At 37.9% G+C, this 10,768-nt stretch overlaps 1 protein-coding gene across 6 annotated transcripts in view; it reads right to left on the bottom strand.

Moving 5' to 3' along the window:
- The window catches only part of TMEM117 (transmembrane protein 117), a 485,759-nt gene continuing 476,984 nt past the window's right edge, over positions 1,994–10,768 (bottom strand). For 5 of the 6 annotated variants that reach the window (XM_021092568.1, XM_021092570.1, XM_021092569.1 and 2 more), the window contains one exon: positions 1,994–2,982. In XM_021092568.1, coding sequence (XP_020948227.1) covers positions 2,336–2,982 — 647 coding nt within the window. In that variant the 3' untranslated portion in view covers positions 1,994–2,335. The remainder of the gene's footprint in view (positions 2,983–10,768) is intronic. The other variant, XM_021092567.1, reaches the window with a different exon arrangement.

Below are 10,768 nucleotides of genomic sequence, written 5' to 3'. Positions count from 1 at the left end.
AGCTCTGTGGAGTCTAGTGACATATGACTCAGAATCTGAGACCAAACATGATGAATGGATGTGACTTGGACTTTGATTTCATTTCATTTTCTAATCTTTAATTGGTCTGGGTGCCAACGTGATGTGTGGGATCCAAGAGAGGTAGAGAAAGAAAATGGAAACCCATGTGGAGGTAAAAATGTCAAGACTGGTCCATACATTTGACTATTGGAAGCCATTGAAAGTTTGACTCTTGTTTGAGCATTAAAATGTCATCCCTGGAAATAAGTCCCTTTGATACGAAAATTCTTGGAAACTTTAAAGACATATTTTCTTATCATCTGAGAGCCAGCTTCTTTAGTCAGCCCCTAGAAAGACAAAGCATAGTGCTCTCAGGTTTGTTGCTTGGTTGGTTTTCTATCTTACTTTTGCTAATTAGATTCCTGCACTGAAGCACTTTTCCCTTACAACTCCCATAAAGATTCTCAAATAATATTTTCATAAGGACTGCCTAGTGACAATAAACAGTCACTTTTGAAATCAACTTCCTTCTTCATTCTACAAGACAATGACTTTCAGAATAAATAAAAAGATAGTCCTAAGTGGCATTATTTACTTGTCCCAAAGCCAAAAGCTGAATGTTCCATGCTATGCAAATTTGCTCCTGGCTAATTTTCCTCCACATCAGGGATAACACGATAAGTTTCTTTGGACAGAATGGTCAGTGGGTTACTATGGTGAGCTTGATCTCAGCAATTTCAGTGTCAAGAGATATTTATGATCCTAAGTACCCCATGCATGGTTATTAAAGGTAAAAGAAACAGCAGGGGCATGGTTCCAATTGCTTAGTAAACAATTGCAGAGGGATGTTTATTAAAGCTGGCTCTCAAGTGACAGATAAATGCATAGTTCTATTATGCATGCTAAGTTCAACATGCTGCAAGCTTAAAAGCAGATAGATCAAAACAAAGAGGTTTTAAAAAATCATAAAGACAAAATACAGCTATGTCAGTATGTGACGGGAAAATAATTTTGCCTTGAAAGTGATCTTCCCTAACCCCCTCAAGTAACATGTTACTACAATTTATGGAACAAAATTAAAAGCAAGTTGGGAGTGCTCCTCTTTGCTTGCTTGAGACTGAGTTAAAAAATATATATATTCTAAAGTGAGCTGCTGTTAAACTAAGATACAACTGATCTCTTCCATTATAAACAAAAAACTACATCACGTAATTCCTGATGTATAATTCTGATTTATTAATGTGCGATATTTAGATTTTAAAAAAACCCAAAACACCAAACACGCACACACAAAACAAACCAATAAACAGACTCATTCATGCATAACTTCTACCTCGCAAAGTTCCACAGCATGGTTTTTTAGAGGAGGGCCCTTGTTCAGGGTTGGAATATGTTTTCCAATTTTCACTGTCCAGAGCCATATTTGCAGACAGATGTACCAATACTGTAGATGGTAGGCTGCGCAACACTCATATGATTAAAACTTCAGTTCCTTGCTTTCTAGGGCTTTGTGCAAATGCCAATAAATTTGAGAGTTCACCTAACTGTGCCTCTTAACCTTTGTTCCCAAAGGTGAAGGGCAGGATTTTTAATCAAGTGGCAATTTATCTTTAATTAGGAAAACATAATTAGGTATTATTACCTAATTGCAATTACTGGTTGGAGAAAGTCATATTTCACAAGTAGTGACCCATGCTGGATGAGCGTTCTCCTATCTCAGAATTTTGCATGGGTATTTGGATGTGGCAGGCAGCCAATACAAATTCAAAAGTAACCACCATGCTTCTCTGCAGTCCAGCTGTCAAAGTCACCAATTCTGCTGCTGAATAAGAAACCCAGATGTACTTCCTGAGCCACATCTTGTCTATGTGTTTCCTGCTCAGACATCAAGTGTAGAAGAAAACAATTGTATTTAAAACACACAGACACACACACACACACACACACACACACACACACACGTCAATTAGGCTAGAGAACTGTTCCACACTTGTTTCCGATACAGTTAAAAAGAGTTTAATGTCTCAAGGCACCACTATGGTTGAACATCAGATAACACGGGTAACCAGCTATTCTATTATGCTGTAAAGTCAGTAAGAAGCTTGTGCAAGTGTGAAAAGCAATCTCTAGAGGACTGTTAGATATACAGTAGGCACAGGTATCATAATACAAATAGAAAACAATGAGTCCTAGAAAAAGCATGTTGAGCACCGTTGTGGCCTTGTTTGTATTTCTTTACCTAACGCTACGTAAACCTTACATTTACAAAAGGAAAGACTAACCTTTGAAAGAGACACTCAAGGTTGCTTTGTGCGCTACCCTCAGAGAAGCGGATCTAGTTCGTGGGTGTACTTTTAGACGTCGTGGGCTCGGGGTCGGCCTCTGTCGCGCTGGTCGATTCATTCAGGTGCGAGCTCAGGTTCTCCGACGTGAGGTGGGAAGATTTGTAGACGATCTCGTTGAAGTCGGACCTGATGCACACCAAGGCGGGGTCGTTCAGCGGGTCTTCCACCGAGGCCTGCGTGTTTTCTCGCGTGATTCCCATGTCCTTGCTGTGTTCGGACGGGGATTTTCTTTTCATGCGCGTGTAAGTTTTATCTTGATTCTCCATGCCTTGCTCATTTTTCAGAAACCGTCCAAAGAACCAAATGAAGAATCCAAACCACACAAAAGCTATCAAACTAGGAACGAAAGCCAGGCACTTGACATCCAGGCTGGCCCCTATGAACCTGCTATGTAAGAACATGTCTCCTTCCACGTAGGTTTTGTTAGTCCGAGGGTTGGTGTGATTGGACCTCCATTCCCAGGACAGCTTGGTTCTGTTCAAATCCTTTAGACTCTCTGAGTCCTTCACTGTATATATCTTCTGCCCTGGGCCGATGTACTGTCCATATTCATGAGGCTTATAAAATATCTGGTTCTTCCACATGTTAAGATCCAAAATCAAGACCAGGAAGATAATTCCATAGTTAAACCATTTACCTGCATTAAAAAACAAATGCTGCATATGAGTCAAAGACCTTTGAAATGGCAATAGGGTTTTCTCCTATAAAATGGAGATAATGGTTTTATAGCGTAAGTTGTTCATGTTTTAGACCTGCTAATTTTTTGAGAGTGCCATGCTACCTACCATTAAGTGAATTGCCCAAGGGAATTTCCTAAATGGATTCTAGGCACTTGCAAATGTACCTGTAGATCCCAGGGCCAGTAATTTATGGTATTTACGCTAACTAGATGAAGTGTCCTAGTTTTTAAGGCACTACAGCTATACTCAAATTTGGTTCCATGTCAGTTATTCTCTGGAACATTTCAATTAAGTTTTAAAAACAAAGTTCTAATGAAATTCTTAGAGAAGTCTAATGTATGATTGAATATCCCTTACTGTTTTATAATTATGTCTGGGAAAGAAATAAATCATTTTGCAGTGCAAGCACAGCAGTACATCAATTGAATTCACATGGCTGTTTGTAGGTGACTGGTTGATTAAATCATTAGTTGATGTGATTCAGATCAATAATCCTTGAGCAAGACTTTAAAAATAATTGCATCAAATTCTCATTGAACAGAATCCATTAATCAGACATATAAATAGAGCCAAAGCTTTAGAAGACATGATTTGCAGAGATGGTAACTCCTATGATTTCTTTGTAGTATTTAAAAATCTTATATAAATAAGATTATTTATAGACATACTATCCAGTGAAATCTTTTATGTCTTTAAATGGAAAGAATGTGGGAAACTTTTCAAGGGGTACTAGATTCTACTATCAATTTTTGCTGTAATTATAATTTTTTGCAAATTTTACAATATCAAGTGTATCACAATAATACATTTAATACCTCATAGGTTTGCTATAGCAAGTTAAGTGATATCTATATCTATATATAACGGTATAAAAGCTTCAGTTATAATTATTATATGTACTATACAAAATTATTGTATTTTATATTTAAAAATAGTGATACATGAGAGATAGGATCTTGGGCGAACTTGTTAAACTAAGATTGGTAAAAATGTATTTTGTAATATGTACTAAAATAGAACATATAGCAGTATAAAGCTATGATTATATAAGGAGTTTAGTAAAGTAGTTGATCCTCATCATTACACATTTGCAAGCTCCTATTATATGCAAGGTTGAAGGATTTTAATCCTGGGCTGCCTCTCAAACCTGCTAGCTATATGGCCTTTGGGTTAGTTTTTTAAATTCTCTAAACTCTGGTTTCTTTACAAGCAGAAAATAACAGTACTTATTAAAGCTGTTAGCATTTCATGAAATTATTAGATACTATGCACAATGGCTGGTACCTAATAGGAACTCAGTAATTGTTACTATTATTATGGTCAGAGCCTTGCCTAAATCTTGATAATGTCTTCATTTGTATGGGAAAGTGCAACTTTTCTCTGCAAAGAATTTACGTAAACCATATGAAGGGAAATTATAACTCTGCCGGTCCTGAAATCATTCAACTATACAGGGTTTATAATATTTGTCATGGAAGCTCTTGCCTGAATGATTTATTTTGCATACCCGGCCTGGAAAGTAAATTGGAACACTGGAAATGTTTCTAGATAGGATAAAATGTTTCTAACCTCTGGCACATTAAGTTCAAACCACTCCTGCCCTCTTGGATCTTCAAAACTAAAATCAACTATAAAACAAATTCAGAAATCTCAAGCCAGAGGTGTTCAAGCAAATACAAAGGTGAGCATCATTACCAAACATTTATTATACCCATTATTATTGTCTCTGTGTAGGATGCCTTAGTAGATGCTAAGGATATATGTTACTGCCTTCTCGGAAGGAACTCATCAACTTGTGGGGGAAAGAAGAGACATCGACAGATGGGTAATAATGAGGCCACATTTGAGAGGTGCCAAAGCAGTGATATAATCCATAAATGCTGAAGACACTGAGAAAATGGGATACAAACTGAGGGCACATTTCTGCAGAAAGGATTTTGAAGAAAGTAGCAATTCATGGGATCCCAGAAGGAAAGGCAGGACAGGGAATAGTTTTGAAAATATTATCTATAGTGTATGTTTTTATTATGCTGCAGATAGAAGAGGATACAGAAAAAGATCAGGTAATATGGATGAGAGGGGCTGAGGGGAGAGAGAAGGGAAGGAATGGAGAATATCATGGTGAAAAAATGGCAGAGCAGAATGAAAGACAGGTGAAGTGAGGAAGTTCGGGGATTCTCATTCAGTATCAAGGAGGCACTAATTTGTAGCTTCCACGATAGAAGCAGCTGCGAAAGGGGCTTTGGGTGCTTCACTGTTGTAGAAAGTCCATACTTATTCCCTTGCTGTAAAATACACGGGTTACAAAGCCAGACTGGACGGTGAGGACTTGGACTTGCATGGCTGACCATCACCTTCTTGACTCACCAGGATCCCTCAGAAAAAACATGTACCCTCTCTAGGTCACTTTTATAAACTCATGAATAGAGCAGTCCCTCATTAAGGGGACTCTGCTTCTAGGGTAACGAAGTCAGAGACGGAACATAAGGAGCATCACAGAATCAGGAAGGGCAAAGAGGAATGCTCATGGAGCTTGGGGAAGGATGCTTTTCCAGTGGGGAGGGGATGCCCAGTGAATGTTAAATAGTCAAAGGAAAAAAGTAAAATCAGAGGATGACGGTGGCAGTGAATGAACAGTAATCAAATCCAGGGAAGCCTGAGGATAGAAGGAGTTTTTTCCTTACTTGCAAATTATTTTTCTACTGCCAAGTTGAATGGTGCTGGGTCTGTTTGGCCACTAAACTTTCACAGTAAAGAATCATGTTATGTTATTTCTCATGTGACCTGGAGAGTGTGTGTATATTTAGACAGGATGAAGGAGGAGTAAATTAGGAAAGTGTTGCCTAAAGACGGTCTCTTCCGTAAGTGGTATTGGGAATGCTGGACAGCCACATGTCAATCAATGATGTTAGAACACACCCTCACGCCATACACAAAAATAAACTCAAAATGGCTTAAAGACTTAAATATAACACAGGACACATAAATCTCCTAGAAGAGAAGAGAGGCAAAACATTCTCTGACATAAATTGTACCAGTGTTTTCTTAGGGCAGTCTCCCAAGGCAATAGAAATAAAAGCAAAAATAAACAAATTAGATCTAATCAAACGTATAAGCTTTTGCACAGCAAAGGAAATTATAGAAAAAAATGTAAAGACAACATCCAGTCTGGGAGAAAATATTTGCAAATGATGAGACCGACGAGGGCTTAATTTCTAAAACACAAACAGCTCACATCACTCAATAACCAAAAACAACAACAACAAACAAACAAAATGAGCAGAAGACTTAAATGAACATTTCTCCAAAGAAGACACACAGATGATCATTAGGTATATGAAAAGATGTTCAGGGAGTTTCCGTCGTGGCTCATGGGAAATGAATCTGACTATCATCCATGAGAACATGAGGATGCAGGTTTGATTCCTGGCTCAGTGGGTTAAGGATCTGGTGTTGCTGTGAACTATGGTGTAGGTCACAGATGCGGTTTGGATCTGGCGTTGCTGTGGCTGTGGTGTAGGCCGGCAGCTACAATTCCTATTCAATCCCTAGCCTAGGAACTTCCATATGCCACAAGTGCGGCCCTCAAAAGACAAAAAAGAAAAAAAAAAAGAAAAAAAAAGAAAAGAAAAAAAAGAAATTTAATATTGCTAATATTAGAGAAATGCAAATCAAAACTACAATGAAGTATCACCTCATAGTGGTCAGAATGGCCATCATTTAAAAAGCCTGTAAAGGAGTTCCCATCGTGGCCCAGCGGAAACAAATCCGACTAGGAACCATGAGGTTGCAGGTTCAATCCCTCGCCTCCTAGCTCAGTGGGTTAAGGATCCCGCGTTGCCATGAGCTGTGGTGTAGGTCACAGATACAGCTTGGATCTGGCATTGCTGTGACCCTGGCGTAGGCCAGCGGCAACAGCTCTGATTAAACCCCTAGCCTGGGAACCTCCATATGCCGCAGGTGTGGCCCTAAAAAGACAAAAGACAAAAAAAAAAAAAGTCTGTAGATAATAAATGCTGGAGAAGGTGTGGAGAAAAAGAAACCCTCTTACACTGTTGGTGGGAATGTAAACTGGTGCAGCCACTACAGAAAGCAATATGGAGGTTCCTTAAAAAACTACAAATAGAGTTACCATACCACCCAGCAATCCCACTCCTGGGCACGTATCTGAGGAAACTCTAGTTTGAAAAGAAACATGCATGCTGATGTTCATTGCAGCACTATTTACAATAGGCAAGACATGGAGGCAACCTAAATGTCCATCAACAGAGGAATGAATAAAGAAGATGTAATATATATCTGTACACACACACACACACACACACACACACACACACACACACACACACACACACAATGGAATACTACTCAGCCATAAAGAGAAATAGATAATACCTGCAGCAACATATTAGACCTAGAGATTATCATACTAAGCGAAGTAACTCAGACAGAATAAGATAAATATCATACAACATCACTTATATGTGGAATCTAAAATATGACATAAGTAAACTTATTTACAAAACAGAAGCAGACTCACAAACATACATAGAAAACAGATTTATGGTTACCAACAGGGGAAGGGATAAATTAGGAGTTGGGGATTAGCAAGTACAAACTACTAGATATAAAATAAATAAACAACAAGATCCTCCTGTATAGCACAGGGAACTATATTTAATATCTTGTAATAACCTATAATGGAAAAGAATCTGAAAAAGAATATATGTATTTTTTCAGGGATTGCGAATCACTTTGCTGCACACCAGAAACTAACACAATAGTGTAAATCAACTCTACCTCAGTAAAACATAAAAAAAGAATGTGCCGCCTGACGTGGATGTCATCACCCTGCTCTAACACACCTTTACTGATGTGCGAGGAGTGCCAGAGGGACAAAAACCGTGGGCTGCACATCTGCAGATAGAGAGAGACCTAATGTCAACTGAAATAATACAACCCTGGGTTACTTGTTTCACGTCTCCAGATCTCAACAATTTTATTTTCATATTGAGGAAACGGAACCAGATGCTTCCAGTTCTGTGACTTCTCTCTACCCCCAAATCCTTCTACTTATTAACTATATGAACTCAAATTTTTTTGTTCTGTGAAATGGAGAATAAAACCAGTGTAACCACCTCAAAGGATTATTGTGAGGATAAGAGGAGAGGTTATATTTGAACGTTCTCTGACATATATTAAGTTTGCCCAAAATGTAGGGTAGTATTACTTCTGTGATTTCTTCCTTCTACCTCTTCAATCCAGTTAATATAAGATCTTGGTGATAGAACAGAGAGAGAGAGAGAGAGACAAGTGTGTAAGGGTTTGTAACAATGATATATCCTAAATGTTTCGGTTTGGATAAAACAGAAAGAATTACTTAGCACTGATATTAATGGGTAGAAGTCACAGACCAATTATCCAAGAGGACCCAGCATACCCCCCATATGTAAATATGCTCTGTGAATTAGCATATTTAAATAGTTAAAAATCCTTAGCAATTGATAATTTGTCTCCAGCTTGCAGTAGTATTAGTCTGGAGAAATGGTCTTTTATACACTCAAATTTTGAGGCTAAAGAACAGCAGATAGAAACCCCCCCTCCCCCCCTCCCTGTCCCCTAGCAGAGAGGTCATGTGGGGGTGGGGAAGTGCAGAGGGGAGAACTAAATTGAGACAGGATCCCTACTGATTCTTTTTCTTTCTCTATGAATGTAGCACTGTCCATCCCCACATTGCAGAGCCGCTAGTTGAAACTTGGAACAGCTGAAAATATAGAAGAAATGGGTCTTCTTACTTTTTGTTTGTTTCTAGGCTACCTGAAGTAAACGGCTGGTCAATTTATCTATCTGTACAGAGGAAAGATGTTCATCTTTCCCTAGCCATTCTTCCATTTTCCTACACATTGTTTTGTTTCCTTGGCAATAGTCTTTAAAAAATTATTTTCATGAGATAAATATAAACCAAAAAGCCAAATCAGGTGGGACAACTCAACCTTAGTGTTTTTGTCTATAAAGTAAAGGAGTTGAGCTATATAATTCTTCAGGTTTCTTCCCAGTCCTAAAAGTCTCTGATGAGTCTGTGAAATAAACTTTGCCTGCACCTTAATGTTTTATGATGAACCAGGAAATCTCACCATTAGAGCAAAAATGATGCTATACACAATATTCAGATGGAGAAAGCTTTCCTTGAAAAAAAAAAAAAAGATTGTATACTCTGAGAAATGCTGTGTACCATAAAAAATAAATTTGAGTCCCTGAAATGACTCACATGAAAAGGTATAAGACACACAAAAAGAAAAGAATAGAAGCGCTTCTATTGCCATTTTCCCATGTGTGTTGTTGTGACCGTACAATCAACCATAACAAGAGGTTTGGTGTTTCACCATTAATCATATGAGAAATTTTGCATTTCCTCCTGTTGTTTCAACTATATAGCATAACGTAAATCAGCAAGGAGGAAGGGTAAGAATCCATATGTTATTTCTATAAATCTCCTTCTGGAAATACCTCCCTGTCTCCTTTAATGAGAAATCCCTGCATGGTGTTGGTGGGATTACTTCTTTCTTGTGTTTTGTGCTTTTAATGAAGCTTACCGATTGTCAGAAATGATATTATAATGGTAATTTTATCATTTTACTTTGTGGGAGTTTATAGAATCCTGGACCAGTTAATTTTACAAGAATTCTTTATTCCACAGAACCCTGATTTAGCATAGGAAATGACAACAGTTGTGGGGAAAGTGTTATTTTTTCAACTAAGGAAAAAGACTCTACGAGCTGGTATTTCCACCATGTAATGAACCTTTCATGATTCAAATATTCAATTATGATATTTGAAAAAATCGTTTAATCAGTAGGATTGCCAGTTAGCATTGAGATTGAGCTGTGCTGTGAGCACCTCTATGTCAAGTGGGTGTCACCCCTTGACCAAACCCTTGTGTCCAGCAGTCACGCTCCACAAAACCAGTTAGTACGCATTATGGGAAAGTAGGAAACTATGGCCTTGAAGAAGATGAGTTGTGGATAAAATTAAATAGGTAACAGTTTGCTATCATAGGCTTCTTGGCCATATTCAATGTCTTCTCACTCCAGAAGTGATCAGTGAAAACAGGGCTCACTGAGGTAGCCTCTCTTTAAGTCCCCCTAGGTAATTTAAGGATATCTAGAAATCACATTAAGTGCTTGGGCCATAGGAGATCATTTAGTAAATTGAAGCTATTTACTAATTAATTTATGAACCAATAAGAGTGGTTTGAGTTAATAAATTATCTTAAGACTTAAAAGCCAATAAATATAGCTTCTTAAAGTAGCTCTCATCATTATCAATAAAGTATGAGGTGCGGTGTCCAAAAAATTTTCAAGAGTCAAGCTTTAGTCTTTCAAATCAAATACATGTGTCACAATGATCTGGGGAATTCCATGATGCTGTCAAAAATCATATATAATCTGGAAAATTTGGAAAAGCAAAACATTTATGTCTTAGAGATTATGATTAATTATATATTTCAAGTCTTTTTTTTTTTTTTCTGTCCGTAAAGACAAATTTCTGAAAAGCATGTGAGGTTGGTTGTTTCATTTTCCTTTTAGGAAGTTTTTGTCTTTTTATGGAAGTTCCCGGGCTAAGGTTTGAATTAGAGCTGCAGTGCCAGCCTCCGCCACAGCCACAGCAACGCAGGAGCTGAGCTGCAGCTATAACTTATGCTGCAGCTTGCAGTAACGCCAGATCTTTTTTATTTTATTTTAT

This window comes from Sus scrofa, chromosome 5 (assembly GCF_000003025.6).
Source record: "Sus scrofa isolate TJ Tabasco breed Duroc chromosome 5, Sscrofa11.1, whole genome shotgun sequence".
Taxonomy (NCBI): Eukaryota; Metazoa; Chordata; class Mammalia; order Artiodactyla; family Suidae; genus Sus; species Sus scrofa.
The sequence above is the reverse complement of the archived record's forward strand: the minus strand, read 5'-3'. Positions and strand labels throughout refer to the sequence as shown.